Source organism: Cygnus atratus, chromosome 6 (assembly GCF_013377495.2).
Source record: "Cygnus atratus isolate AKBS03 ecotype Queensland, Australia chromosome 6, CAtr_DNAZoo_HiC_assembly, whole genome shotgun sequence".
Lineage (NCBI taxonomy): Eukaryota > Metazoa > Chordata > Aves > Anseriformes > Anatidae > Cygnus > Cygnus atratus.
In genome coordinates, this window is record NC_066367.1 from 35,049,019 (window position 1) to 35,065,449 (window position 16,431).

At 33.5% G+C, this 16,431-nt stretch overlaps 1 protein-coding gene across 1 annotated transcript in view; it reads right to left on the reverse strand.

The window, feature by feature from the left end:
* Positions 1–16,431, reverse strand: part of LRP1B (LDL receptor related protein 1B) — a 509,529-nt gene that overhangs the window by 168,860 nt on the left and 324,238 nt on the right. The window contains 2 exon segments of the mRNA XM_050711674.1: positions 1,451–1,591; positions 13,461–13,610. Of these exon segments, the coding sequence (XP_050567631.1) occupies positions 1,451–1,591; positions 13,461–13,610 (291 nt within the window).

Sequence of the window (16,431 nt, forward strand, 5' to 3'; positions counted from 1 at the left end):
ATTAATAATAATAAAAATAGCAAATTTTGTAGATCAAAAGATAATTCTAGTACATCAGTTAGTGTATTTATCAAGTATAAAGGTGGCGTCCAACCAGGGAGAAATTTCTGAGTGAAAAATCTAGCAACTGTACAATGAGAAAACATGGTGTGACTTTCCATTGCAATAGAAAAAAAGCAGAACCCCCTTGTTTCTAAGTAACTTATTTTACAAACTTAAAATATCTGTATTAATCCTGTACTTTAGGTCAAAATCAGTATTATTTTTAAGGATCTTGAGTCCCACTGTGTTAAGTGGTCTTAGGATCACACGAATGTATTTGGTCAACCTAGGATTTTTTTTCATGTTGTAGTGCCCAACAATGGATAAGCCTCAGTGCCAGATTTTTCTCAAGTGAAATGCAACCATTGTTCACTATTTTCTGAGCACACTCAGTAACCCACACAGGCCAAGAAATAGAATCCTGGGTTAGTAAGAAGAGCACTCTGTCGGATATATCCTTCACACTAGAAATATAAGGAGACACCAAATGTCCAACACAACTCCATGTATCTAACAAAGACACCAACTGCACTTAAGCACAAGTCATGTGTACGTTAATAAAACCAGATATTAAATGTTCCTCCCTACCTAAAAGCTGGCTAATGAGATCTTTGGACTACTTATTGTCCATCAGACAGCTTAGCTCCATGCTTAGACTACTTATTTTCCACCAAATATTAGACAGTCTAGCTCCATCCTGTTTTCTTTTTGAAGATTCTCCACAAAACAAAACCATTTGTAGATCTCATCGTCATCATTTTCAGTGCAAACATCAGCACTTTGAAAGCAGCTGGAATCAGAGCTAATCTCTTTCTAAAGAATCTCCCAAATTTTTTCATCTCTAATCACCTCCAAATTCATAAAACTATATGCATAACCCCAAATTACACTTTTTCATATTATTTTAATTTCCACTTTGCCAACTAAGTTTTGGCAGTATTAGTAATATTCCCCCATTTTATTGTTGTCTAAATTTTGATTTATGCTGCCGTCATTTCTGTCAATTTAAATGAATTAAGCTGTCTTAAAGCCAATAGGTAATTTAGAATATTAATGAATTCTCTGTTAACACTTCATTTGTTTAAACTTTCAAAAATTTGAGATGATGTTTACACATCAACTCTTATTTTCTGACTAAAAATTTTAAACTTAGACTTTAAGGAACTCCAACACTCATTACAACGTAAACTGTAGAAAACATCTAATAAATTAAAATACATCAGGCAGATATGCTAAATCAATTATCTTATATTCAATAATTTATTTGATAATTAAATATTTTAAATATTTTATCACTGAATTATAATGAAATGAATGTTACTGTGTTTGAAGAATGGATGGAAAATAACGCAAGAAAAGATACTACATAGCCTAAGAGCCGGTTAAACGTGCTCAAAATTTTACATACCTTGTTGTGCTGCCTTATCATACACTTTCATATGCACAACACCTGAAGTTTTGTTTCGCAGGACAGCTGGGTTTCTTCCATCTCTTTTGTTACATGTACCGATCTGAGCTAAATTCTGGTCTGCCCACCAAAGCTTTTTATCTGTAAAATTTTTAAAATTAAGAGGAACATTATTACGTTTGAAACCTAATGGGGGGGGGGGGGGGGCGGGGAGAAGATTTTCAAGTTAATTTTTAGATCAATTGTAGGCAAAATTGCACAAAGAACAAATAATGTATTTCTTAAAAAAAAAAAAAAGACTTTTGGACTTATAAATTTGTTTCTCTTTAGGTGAAAGATTTTCACACATTATGAAGTGGAAAACCTGTGAATTATATCCAATTTATAACTGAAAGTTACAAAACATTATTCACATATCAAATACTATTGCTAAACAGGGTTTGTTCTCAGAATTTGATATAACCATTCATTATGTACATCGAGATGACAGGAACTCAAGTTTTAGGTTTTTACTGTCTTGAGTGTTCAGATTAATAAGTATGACAATTATTATAAAAATCATTAAGAATCTCGTTAGTGAGTAAGAAATTATTGAAAACACCAACTTACATTAATAATAAACATTTTTAATCATAAGTTACATGAGATATTAAAATAAGAGAAAAAAATGACATACTATGGATATACTAGCATAAAAATTCAAATCATCCTAATCAATCCACATATACAGAATACTTGTCAAAAATTAATGACAGAAAATTCTCACAGGATGCACAATTGCAGTATATGCAGCATATTTTTCAAGGGTGGGATTGAAAGTGACTTGAGTCACAAATATTTCATTTAAATTTAGACAGGATTTTATGTGAAATGATGATAGAAACACTACATTTGAACATTTTCCTGTAGCCACATCAGTTATTGTGGAATGTGAATTTTCATTAAAAATAAATTATGATACAAATGTCATATTGATGCAAAAATAATGTGCTTCATAACAGTTAAAACAACAGTGTAGGAAGAAAAGCTATTTGAAAGAAATTTCAAGAAACTGAAATGTATACATGAGATGTATATTGTCTCCATTTCACTTACTTCACTTCAGGAAAATTTTATTTGTGAAATATCATTTAAATATCAACATTAGATATTGTTTAGTTTTGTTCAGAAAATACAACATTCATCAATGCCATTTTTCATCATACAACTTTGAGACTGACTCTTCACCTGCTGGAATTAATGCAAGTACCTCTGCAGTTAAAGAGCTTGTTAGCATTATATTAATCTAACAAAAGCTAACAAAATGCCCTAGTGTTGATGGTTTAAGTCAATGTAAACTTCACTATGTTACCTCAAACCTTTACTGGGGCAATATTCCTACCAAGTTTTGAATACTTCATGTTTCATGCAGTTATATAAGTGGGCTACAATAGAGGTCACAACAAGCACAAAGCCAAAAGAAACAAAACAAAACAAAGATGACTTATCAAGAAACACGTCGAGAGCAAATAATGCAAACAGAAGCAAAGAATATGAAATATACACTTGAAAACCTTCCCAGCAGCTCTTATAGAACACTTTTATTCCCTATTGCTAAGGCTTGGAAGACAGAAAAGGCTGAAACGAAAGGAAATCAGAACTCCAGAAATGCCCTTAAGTAAGTCTTCTCGCTATTTCTTTATATTTTTATGCATATAAAAAGCCTCAGCTATTAGCTTTATTATAGCTCTGAAGGATGACATCAAGATCTTAGAAAAACTTTCCACAACAGCTACTTCCTGTCCATGTTTCAAAGAAAACACTGGGATGACAATGGCTCTGTAGTATGGCACAGCTTCTGGGATAGTATACTGGCAGGGACTAGTAAAGTGTTGTAAACTATGGATACTCAAGGACTGCTCACCCTTGCTCCACATCTGAGACTATCAAAACTTCAGAATCATGGTATTGAAATCAACCATGACATGCTTTTGTGACTTGCCATGTGCCAAGAGAGGAAATAAAAAGCGTTTAAATTTCGCACACACAGGCATTAGCATTACACATTGAATGTGAGATGTTTTGTTTAATGCAAACTAATATCTTCTACATAAATAATCTTCCACGATGTACATGGCAATAGTTCAGAATAGTTCAGTCTAGAGCAAAGTGAAGAATGCACTGAAATTACAAAAGTGTATTACTGAAAGGCCAGCAAGCTTCTGTCAGATCAAATAATAATAATATTGCTTACTGTCTAATTTTAAGACTAAACACTAGCTAACATAAACTTACTTCCAAAATGAGAACTCAGCTAATTCTTTCCAACACAATGTTCACAGTGAAGAGCTCCTTACCTAACTAATGCCAAGTCCTTCAGTTGTTCCCCTTATAACATAATCTTTTCATTTTTATCTCAATTAATTTCAGCCAGCTTGTTCCCATCTATTCATCAATCTCAATGGTTGCTGGAAGCAAAGCAAAACAGTCCTTTCCTGTCTGGTAGAGACTGAAACACAGAGCATACCAAACATACAGAAAACACTTAGCCAATGCTAACTCTTAATGTCATCCTTCAGACATTGCATTATTGCAGTGAAGAATTTCCTGATATTTCTAGTCAGCCAAACAAATCCAATGCAAAGCACTGCTAACTGTTTCTAGGTGCAACAGGAACATCAACATCCCATATATCATTCTTCACAATAAAGATGTAAGTTATTTCTGCTAGTTGCTAATTACTATTTAAAAACTTGGAAAAAATCAATGCAAAGATAACACAATCTTTACCAAAACACAGATTTCCTTATGAAGGACAACTAAGAACATGTATATGTCATACTTTCTTGACAAGCTCACAAGCCACCCAGTACAAACTCTTGTCTGCCTGAGCCCCAGTATACTGCAAAATAGCTGAATGATTGAATGGTCGAATCCCTTCCATTTGCTGGCACACGTATACGGATCAGCTTATCACTTTATGAGTAGCTCCAGAGAGGCAACAGCATGTGCTTTGTTTTGACACAGGGAAGACAGAGAATGTGAGTGGAGAGAAAAAAAGTGTGGACACTTAAAAATATGAGAGGAAAACAGGGTATTGTGATAGAAAAATTTGGAATTGAGAATGGAGGAAGGTCCTTGCAGTAGAATGGAGCAGAAGATGAGGACAGAAACTGATCTGAGCTCTTAGGATAAAGGAAGATGTGGAGTTTTCCACTGGAGGCATTACTGGGATAAAAATAGAGAGAAAAACCAAAGTTACTGTGTTTCTAAGATGCAGAAGACAGGAAACCAGTCTTCGCCAGTTTCACTTCTGCTGCAAAAGCTGCTCTTTTGAGGGTACTTGTAGAGAAAATCCTAAATTAAAATGCCCAGCTAATGGAAATTCTACTGATTTTGCCCTGTAGAATAAATTTTTACAAGTGAACAAGATTGCTTTTAATGCTTTTAATTTTTAATTAAAAACAAATCATAATCAATATCTAAAAAATCATGGAAAAACTGAAAAGCAGACTCTACCTTCCAATGCATCACAATATAATTTTAAGCAGTTTTTTTCAAACTCAAACTCCAATGAACTAATGGCCAAACAGTGACATGGAAACCATAGCCAATCTTGTTTCATGTCCTGAACACATTAGTCCTTAATGCCTCTAGAATATACACAGATTTTTGATGTGATGGCCTCCAAGTATGAGGCTGACATGTAAGTTCCACAGTCTGTAATGTGTTTCACAATACCTGTTTCTCATTTTCCCTCAAATGCCACAACACCCTACCTGAGTCCTTACTCCCTCGACAGCACTTAAGCAGTAAGATGATCTCCTTCCAACTCATTGCAGGTTGTTTCTCTTGACTTAGTCAAGTCAGCCACCTTAGTGACTGACTAACACTGTAGTTTATCACTTCAGAAAGATACAGATTTTTATGCTATAAATTTGAAGTTATACTTCTGCCCCAATCCTCAGCCACAGATGATTTCCTATATTTGCATTAATAAAGAAATTTAAGTTATTTTGTAAGTAAAATTTAATCCATCATATAAAATGTAGTTCTGGTACTACATTTCTAGGAAGCTTTAGCAAAGAAAACAAGGTTTCATTCCCCTATCTCTGTTATATTCTCGCAGTTAAAAAAAGTGTCATAAAAGCAAGTGCTAGCAACTCTCTTCTACTCTCAGCCTTTTGGAAAAGTTACCATTTTAATAGCATCTTACCTCAGATTTACACTTGACAAACAGGCTTGAGGGCAACAAAATATGGGTCTCATGCAAATATTAAATTTAACTAAGAAAGGTAAAACAACAGAGAAAGTAAAAGAAATTATAGCAGAAATTTGAATTTCTTCAGAATTATCTTCAGTTTTGTATGTGTATTTTTAAACTGGAACAATGTAAATGGCAGTATATGGACATGTTTAGGTTAATAAAATATATGGCTTTGCAGTGAGTTAACATTTCACTCATGACACTTAAAATATTAATGACTGTGAAATACTATCTTGCAGCAATGTTCTACATGAAGAAAAAAGCATGAACATTTCATTTTTTCTCCAAATAGTTATGTATCTTTTAAAGATCTTAAATGAAATCATTAAATGGAGCAAGTCCATATAATTGCAAGTTTAACATCATCAGTATTTTCATTTCAGAAAGACAAAGTTAGTACTGCAGATGAACTAGAAGGAAAACGCTATATCAAAAAACTTTTAATCTTTGGGAACACTGCATTTCCCACAAATATTGTGTGTTAATTTCTAGTTCATTTTCCTATCAGTTAAATGAATTGTTGGCTATGATGCAGTTTTAATATTTAAGACAATTAATATAGAGAGCCAGATAGCTGAGTGTTTCATGATGAAAGTTGCAGACCTGAAAAAATTATTATCCATTGCAGTAACTGTACTTCCACAAAATAATATAAACTTTGAAAATATAAAGGAAGAAAAGCATTTACTGAGTGGTTTGCACAGGCATGTGATGACAGAACAGTCTAAAGAATTGAAATATTCTGAATATGAAGATTTGGAGACATAAATGGAAATCTCCAGTGAAACTGAGAGGATGGTTGGGCACTGGAACAGGCTTCCCAGGGCAGTGGTTGTGGTACCGAGCCGCTGGAGTTCAAGAAGCATTTGGACAATGCTCTCAGACATAGAGTCTGATTTTGGGGTGGTCCTGTGTGGAGCGAGGAACTGGCCTCAGTGATCCTTGTGGGTCCCTTCCAACTTGGCATACTCTATGTTCATTTTATTTCTACATTAATTTTAAAGGAAGTCTATCATCCTACACATCCAAAGGTGCTAGAATTTGCTGACTGAAAAGATCGTCCTGTGATATCTTTCTGTTAAATTAATAGTAGCTTATAAAAATCTTTTGAACAAGAAATTACTGTGCTCAATTTTGATGGCATGAATTATAACAACAACAAAAAAGACTTAGATGTGAGGTAAGAATATAGTGGTAACTGAATGATATAGTCCACATGAAAATAGGAGGGGTTCTGTTTGTTTGTTTGTTTGTTACATGAGATTATGACCCACAATAACGGATTATCTATCCTATAAGCTTAGTTCAGCTTTTTCCATGAAATAATTTTACATATGTTGAATGGGGCTTTGAGCTTGGTTGGACGGGGCTTTGAGCAACCTGGTCTAGCGGAAAGTGTCCCTCCCAAGAGCAGGGGCTTGGAATTAGATGATCTTTAAGGTCCCTTTCAACTCATACCATTCTATGATTCTAAGTTATTTCAGTATTCAAAATCTGTATTTGAGCATTAATCAGAATAGCCAATTAAATAATTTTGGCATTGACTGTCATACTGTGCGTGGTATATATCAGAACCTACCAAACCCACCCATAAAATTAGCTATAAGGCTGGAGTACAGAAAGAGAGCAAAATGTATACAATTTTGATGTTTTGTAGCATTTACTACAAAGAGGTGACCAAATTCTTAGGCATTTCTTTAGTATTTTTATGTGAAACTCATGCTTGGCTATGGTTTGACAGCCTACCAAAACAGCAATCTGATGACTATCTCTTGAGAGCAAACAGGCATAATCCCCAAATAACCAACTTTGCATATTCTTTTGCCATGAGATGAAAGCATGACCTGTGCTTAATCAGGAGGTTTAATCAGTAGTAATTATCCTTAGCACATAGTTTCCTTTTGCCCTTTAGGTATTAGCATAGAGCCAAACCATTTCTGCATCACCAACTGGATGTTCAGTCATGTGCCTCTTTAGCTTACTGTGTTACTAGATGAGGTAATTGCTGCTCAAGGGAATAGCATCTAGACAATTTCCATCAGTGATGTCAGACATGAAAGATCATACAGTTTTTTTTTCCTCCCTTCACAACAGACACAAGAAATAGAGGATGAATCAGCACAATACAAATTCATTACTAGCCCTTAGAGTAGTGGACTGCAAATGCAGTGGTTAGGTAGTTTCTTATGATGTCTATACTATTAAAAAGGGCAAATCAAAAAAGATCACAAGAGAATAGCCAAAATACACTTCATAATGATTCTTTTATCTTGCTCTTCCATCCTTGTTAACGTGACACCTGGATAAATACTACTTAGAAATATAACTTCTAAGATCTTACTGACCTAGTATTTATTTTTATTTAGCACAGAGGTTTTACGTGGTGCACTACAAGCTTTTGAAAGAAATATGGATACAATATGGGGAATTAAAGGAGAAAGGCAATCTGAAAATTTAAGGGGATGAAACACATGCAAATCTGGACATTTAAGATATATTTTAAAACAATAATAATCAAATTTTGAACTACAAGCCTCTCAAGTTCGAATCTCTTAGAACTACCAACCAAGAAGCATTAACTGGTGTTAGCTGTTCAGCTGTAAAATCATAGAATTATAACAGTTGGAAAAGACCTTGAAGATCATCTGGTTGAACCATCCTCCAACCACCAATATTACAGCCTTAGAGCTAAAAAATACAGGTTTTAGTTGTTCAGAAACCACTGGATGTGTGATACCCACCACAACATAGACTCACACACACATACACACACACACACAAAAGGTTATTCATTAAGCTGAATTAATCTGTTTCTATTTTCTAAATCTAATCGATTATTTTACAAAACCACTTGACTAGCATAAAAACAATTTCCTTCCAGAAAATAGCAAAGAAGAAATAGCAACTCTGTTTGAAATCTTTAAATATCAAACTCAAGTTAAATGATTTGTTTGATTATGCTAACAAGAATGTTGCTCGATCACTAATTACAATCTTGTTGCTGAAACTGTGTTATCATATATATTAAAATTGTTGTATTTATCCATTTTGTTGGGTAATTAGCATTAAGCACAGCAACATATTGGGAAACAGCAATTTCAAATGCCAAAAACTGCTACACTAGCATTGTGGACAGTCCTTTGGAGATTTCAAGCAGTACTCTGAATGCAAATTTTGATGGACCATTAGTTTTCATTAATGATAGTTTGAGTATTTATGGAAGACAACTATGTACTGTACTCAGAACTGGGCAAATTGCCTAGATATATTTCATATATTAATGCTAATGTAATGAATGGTGTTACAGCAATTAGAAGACTGATGACTTGGAAAATTAAGGTGTATGTATTTGAAGTTTCCTGATCTAAGCAGCCCCTTTGATTTCACAATTACATTCAGCAAAGTCACAGCTTCCACCATTTGAGTTACTAGAAATGGATTGTAGTGTTTTTTTCAAAACTTTATGTACTGAAAAAGAAAAAAAAATAAAAGAGAAAAAAAAATCAAACAACCAATATATCAACTAACCATATGACATAAAGTAAATGTCAGCATAAATATATTTTAGTAATATGAACCAAGATGCTCTGTCTAAAATGAAATACTGTAATTGTTATTGTCTGTTTGTTTGGTAGTACACCTTGATGGCTGTATTATATACAGTTTGTGTTGAAAAGACATTGTTCTAATATCAGCCTTCCTTTTGGAGAAGCTAATATATATCTCCAATTTGGTTGCACTGCTGAATGAATTTCAATAGAATATTATGCACTCACAGAATCATTCACTATGTTCAGTTACTGTATTTTATGCTACTGAAGAATGACTAGGGAAATGCTACTACTTATCACCATAGAACATTTCCTTTGAGGTTTCTACTATATCATATTCCAATTTTCTAATTAAGTGAGCTGGATTTTGTGATTTTGTGTAAACTACTTCTGTGAGGACCTGATACAAAATCCAACCAAATATCTCTCATGGAAGATTTTGACATCATTTTCTTCTCAGCTACAACCTTACAGTAACTAATCAATACTTCTCTAGCAGTGTTCAATTTTTGATTTAGGGACATTCAAGGAAGACTACATCAATTTGGAAATACTTTAGATATTACTGCAAGCCCCTTTGTAATCAAAATCTTGCTGTATAATGACTCTGCTCATCAATCCAGAAATACATAAAGTTCTCACACAAGTAAATATCCAGCCAGTTTCAGTTAGAGTCAAGGAACCATAATCACTAAGCAACTTCGAAGGCAGGAAATGAGACTTTATACAGAATGCCAAATACAGCTATGTAATTTGATTACACAGAGACAGCAGCTACAAGGAAAAGTGGCAAAATCAGATATGGAATATCATATCTTAAACTCAATCAAATCTTAAGACAAGTATAGAAAACGTTTTCTCATTTTCTTAATCTTGAAAAGAGTACCACTGTAGATTCTCTCACATGGAATATCCCAAGTTTCTGTAAAAGTAGATAAATTTTATATCAACCTGTAAATGGTGTCTGTAGTAGGTGTTAAAAATTATGCATGGAAATGCGCATGGTGAATTAGAAAAGCTTGTAAAAGACCACAAGAAACTTCACAGGAGTTGAACACAATAAAATGAATTGTCAGTACAGTGGCAGAAGAAAACTGCCACTGACCACATGCAAGATGATGAACAGTGGGAAGTACTGTACAAAGCATTAACATATATTTCTGAATAGTAATTTAATTAAAAAACAGCTGATGTTGCACTCACTGGCTCACACAGAGGGAATGTGCTTTTGCAGAAAAAGTTTGGAAGAGCAGACCAGAAAATGTGACTTCATCATGGATTGATAGCAACATCTTTGTAATACAAAAAGGCAAGGGCAAAATTAATTTTTTATATGCCTAAGGGCAAGGAAAAAACTAGTAATTTTGTATATATTCAAACATTTTGCTTTCAAATGGAATATAATTTTCATCTCTTATATATCATGCATCAAAAAAGAAGTGGCAAAGGCAGGAACCAGAAGACTAGGAATTCTGGAGCTTAGCGTATGGAAAATAAATGACTGACACTGTTGAGTAGAAAAACAATAAATACAAGATCCAAAATACAGAAAGATGTGAATTACATAACTTGTTTCCATTTCTCTCAAAGATAAACCTTGACACCAACTTTTTTGTTAACATGATTTTAAAGGATCTAATAGTCAGAAAATGTTAAACAGAGTCTGGAAAGGACAGTAAATATCTGAAACAGTAGCAGTTAGCTTCCAAACAGTTTACAGTGGTTAGTTACAAAAAAATTTCAGGAATGTAAACTGTAAGAAAATCTTCTTAAATCTCGTGGAAATTGTCAAAAGACACGTTAGTTTTCTGAGCAAAAAGCTGGCCAGACAGCTGCCCTCTGTAAGAACCAGGGCTTTTTCAGATCACGTTATGGTCACTATGCAAGTAAAACCAACTCGCTCTGTCCTCACAATGAATTGAGGTTCCCTCCAATCTTTCCTGGTTTTAGCTGTTTAGAACGATAATATTTCTAATAATCAAAAACAACTGACCAATGTATTACGACCTGTCGAGACTACTCTACCACGAGTGTCTGAAAACACTGAACTCCATCTCTTCTTTCTGCCCCAGTGGAAGCATAAATCAATGATATGACATGATATGATCATAACATAACATTAACAAAAAATTGAAGTTCTACAAAATACTACTTTTATCTGGATAGGTACCAAATGCTGAAGACAGAAAAATGCAAAAGATAGCAAAAGCCTACAGGACTGTAACACTGAGTGGAACCCAAATGCCAGAAAATGGTTAAGATTTTTGGCACATATGTCATGTCTATTTTCATTTTAGTTGCTAAATGTTAACTGCCCCCCCCCCCCACCGCCTTCCAAAAATGAAGAAATATTCTAGTTCATGTTGTGGTTTAAATATTTACGACATTTCTAGGTAAAAGCAGTGAGGAAAATTCATGAAACAGACCAAAAATGATGCAATAAACACACAGTTACTGCGACTCTCCTGCTAAAACTTTCTATTAAAATTGTAAGCTAACAGATCAATGGGGGTACTAAATTTTCACATACTATCATATTAAATCTTACTTTACAACAAATTATTCATTCTTCTTTATTTATCTCTCAATAGTTATTATTGCTTATCATTTATTGATCTCTTGTTTCATTTTGTATTGTTTTTTTCTGCTCTGACTTGTTTTACACACAAAAATGCGTGAATATAAGAAGCTGATGTAAAGCTACCATCACTTCAAGAAAATAGATGGCATCTTTGTTGCTACAGTATGTTCCACAACATAAAAACACACAGGAGAAAGGAATACAGAAATCTTTCATGTTTTTCAGTCAGAGCATGCAATACTGTATCAATAAAAACAATATTGTATCAATACAATCATACTGAAATGTCATAGTGCAGTTTATCAAAACTATGGCTCCTAAATAAAGACAAAACAAAAAAGCAGAACAAACAGAAAAAAGTAAACACATCTTGTGTTTATCAATTTTGAGTAGGAAGGTTTGTCATCACCCACAAAAACAAGGTATCACAAACTAGTGATATTATATGTATATATGTTTGAAAACTAAGCCATAGAAGTTCTTGCCTTTCCACACCGGCAAAAAATCTACTTTCATACAAACACGAATGAAACACTCTTCTTTAAATGATAGCTGTAAACTCTTTATTCTATATCCCAAATGGATCATCACTGCTATAGTTTCTGTAAATCACAGATAAAGACGATACCCTATATGTTTCAGTGACAGTATTGGACAAATATTCTTTACAACATTTCATATTAAAGATCTTCAACAGTTCCCTGGAGTAAACATCATCCATTCATTCAATTCCGAGTCACAATCAAATCAATGAAAGACAATTTTTCCATATTAACATTCATGACTCCTTCTGACACAAAACTTGCTTTTGTTTATGAATGCATATATAAAAGCATCCCCTCTCTAACTGATTTTGATAGCATTTACAGCTCAATACTGGCCAAATAGTTTCACAATAAAACTCTTTAAGCAGCTTTTACTTTAAAATATAACAACTTACACTGTGTTCATAAAGTCTTTGGGGTTCATTTGAAGTAATTTTCAAAAGCACACCAGCCATATGTGCACTATACAGTTAATCAAATAAAATACATTTTAAAAGAGACTGGTAGTTGATGAGTCAACTATACCAACAAAAATCAAGTTATCAACAGAACTTATTTGTGGAAAATCCAAGATAAATATAAATTATGTTGAATTAAACCAGAATAAAGGTGTGAAAAGCATTTAGAAGAAAATAAAACACTAGTTCTGAGTTAAACTGTAATTTCTTAACACACTGTACCCTAGAAAGGGCAAGAGATGAAGGTACATATAAGAAACATTTGAATCGACAAAGATATATTCTCATAATATTCAGCATTCTCCAACTTAAAGACTCTACTTAATAATTTTTACTTATGTTACCTCTCTTCTTCTGTTTTTTTTTAATGTTTAAAAATATTTAAATTATCCCAATATTTCTTAAGTGCAATGTATAAAAAAGAAAAAAATCGATTGAATACAAAGAATATTAGCAGACATCTGAAAATCCAACTCGTCTGTTTATGAAAATGTTTCTCACAAAACCAAGTCTCACTTTTGCTGTATGCGTTATCTACATTAAAATAATAACTTTTACAAGTTTTTGACAGTTCATAATTAATTAGCTTCCAATTGTTTGAAAATTATTGCTATTACAACTGTACTTACCCATAATGGTTAAAGCTGTGGCTTTTGGTAAGTCTTCTTTCATGGACTCTATTATTTCAAGATTACCACCATCCAAGTTGCATCTATTTATGGTTCCATTTCCTGAACTGATCCAGTAAAGTTTGTTCTCCACATAATCTATTGATAAACCTGTAATTAACATATACAATTTTAACTGTCTTTTGAATACCTAATATACATTTAGCATTAAGCTGTTTTTACAAGAAAAATGTGTTCAAGAAAAAAGTATATTTACATAAAATTGTTATCTATCCACTCAAACTTTAAAAAACAAATCAAGAAAACCAAATAAGCTCAGACATTTATAGTGAAAACAAACATGCTTCTTGAAATATTTCTGCCTTTATTTCTCCAAACATCTACAGAAGTCAATCAGCGACTGACTGATGAAAGTATCATCTGGCAGAGAGCTACTTGAAGGAACTGAGCTCCTAAGAGATGTCATTAACTACTAGCAAATGCCAACCAGAAGCCAACATTTTTATTCTAAAATCATGAATATATATTCTTAAAAACAATCTTTTTGTGTGTGTGTTTAAGAACTAAGAAGAGTCTGCTCTCTCCATAAATGCATAATCTTCTGCTTAGAATGCTGACAAAGATTAAAAGTACCAAAACACAATAACAGTACTCAATAAATTTATAGTACTAATTTTTATTTCATTTCATAGTAAACTGACTTCATGATCAGCTCTTTGGAATTAGAAGCAAGAGAATTTAGAAATAAAAATATTTGCAAAATAGCCTACTAAGTAAACTAAGCATATAATATTCTGGAAGAAAGAGAAAAGAACTAAAAGACAATATATTTCAGACTTCTCAAATCCTTTAAAACTGTTGAAGAAATTGCAGCAAGAGATTTTCCACAGTGAAATATACTTGGCATGGTGACAATACATGCCATAATAATTTGCTTTGGTATTAGACTTTTCCCAGAACTCATATTAGGCAGCAGATGATTGCCAGAAAATACTGTATTTCACTACAAAGGTCAGCTTCTAGAAGGTGCAAAATACTCTCCTTCCATCCTGTAATCTGCTTCTCTGTAGAAAGCCAGGTATATTTTAAAAATTCTGACAGGAGAAAGAAGTGCCATGTGCTACAGTACTTAAGAGTTTGCATCATGACACTACTTCTTTACGCACAGCTGACATAGTAGGCCAAAAGGTGTCCACTTTGTAAGCTTTTCAAATGTAGTCTTCCAGTTCCTTTACAGTTACTGATATTTGTTCCGCTCTCTGCAAGTGTATCACCGAGAGGAAAAACAACAAAAGCTAAAGAAAGGATATGGAGTATTGCTTCAGCAGACTGATCTTGCAAGCAACATCTCTTTGCACAGAAGTGATTCCCAGTTGGTACAATAAGCACTGATCAAAGTGAAAGGGTAGTACCACAGACCTTGGAGACACTTGCAGTACTTAGGAAACTTTCCTGAGAATCTGTATGAACCTTGCCATGGAGTTACAAGGGTAACACACAAATATTAAGATTTCCTTACTATCATATGGATAGAATTTGCTATTCCCAAGAAGTCCTGACTACTACCAGACAGCTGCTCACTGATTTCATGCAGGCAGGTTCTATTAATGGGGTTGCTACGAATGTTATCTATACAGCAATTACAATGTTATGTTGCCAGGTTTTCTGCTATTTCAGTTATGAAAGTAATATTTCTACGCATGGGTATACCAAAACATGGCATCACCTGACAGAAGTAACAGTCCCATCACCTTCTACCCAAGTCTATCACAGCTTGTTTTCTTGGAACACTTTCCTGTAGTGTTATACCAGCTATTATTTACCTTTCTGAAAATGTATTATTTCTAATGTAAGCAGAGCATGCCTATTTAGATTTTTCATGATTTTTTTTTTTCCTAACAAAACCAGGTGATTTTCTTGCTATGTGTGCCACAGACCTTCAGGATATATTCTAGTATGGGTGACAGGCTTACACCCTATATCAAGGCTGTCAAAGTCAACCTGAACATTTGGACTGTAGAAAAGAAATATTTATACTGACTCTATAAGCAACTACCAGATGGCAATACTATGTCCCCATTAGAACACTGACTTCGAAGCACTTGTCCTCAACTGACTACCAAGGCATATCCATCTCTTATTAATACTACACATTTTGCTTTTCAGAAAACTGAGATGAAAGGAAGACAAGGCCCATCTATCTATTGAAGACCAAGCATTACAAACTCAGAGTGCTTCAAAGAGCCTAGAATCATCAGCTAGATGAGAAACTGCTACTGTTCTTAACAGTGAGCTCATATATCTATTTTGAGAAATGATGTAAAAGAAAACATACTGCAATATCCTGAAAGAACTGTCATAGCGGTGACCTGCTCTTACATGTATCTTTACTGCACATAGACCTAATCTGGTACAATTAATAACCTGAAGCCTTCTCCAATTCCTCCTTCCAACACAACATTAAGCAGCAAATGAATGGACTGAAGATCAGGTCTTGGTGATCAGGTCTAAAATTAAACTACACAGTTAAAATTAAGTCAGAAAAATAATTACACAAATGGTATCCTCCTCACAAATAAGAAAGATCAAAATAATTTAGTATTATAAAAGGTATCATTTATGTGTTAGTTAAAATACAGGTATATTATTAAGAATCATTGAAATAAAAGATTAAAAAAGTTCTCCAGAGAGTGTAATCTCTTCTTTTCTTAGTGGCTTAAGAAAGATTTTTTTAACTGTTTATGGCTTGCTCGCTTTCATGTATAAATACTTGTGTGTCTAAAATTTCTGCACACACATATTTAATTAAAACAAAATAAATTTAAGATTACATTTCAAGTGCCAGTCTCAAAAAGATTTTTGGTTCAAATCTGCACGATTTTGTTTGCAGACTATATATAAAGAAAAGGAAGGACAAGTTCACAAGTGATATTCAAATAGTCAGCCAACAAAATGAACAGTATCAGCTACA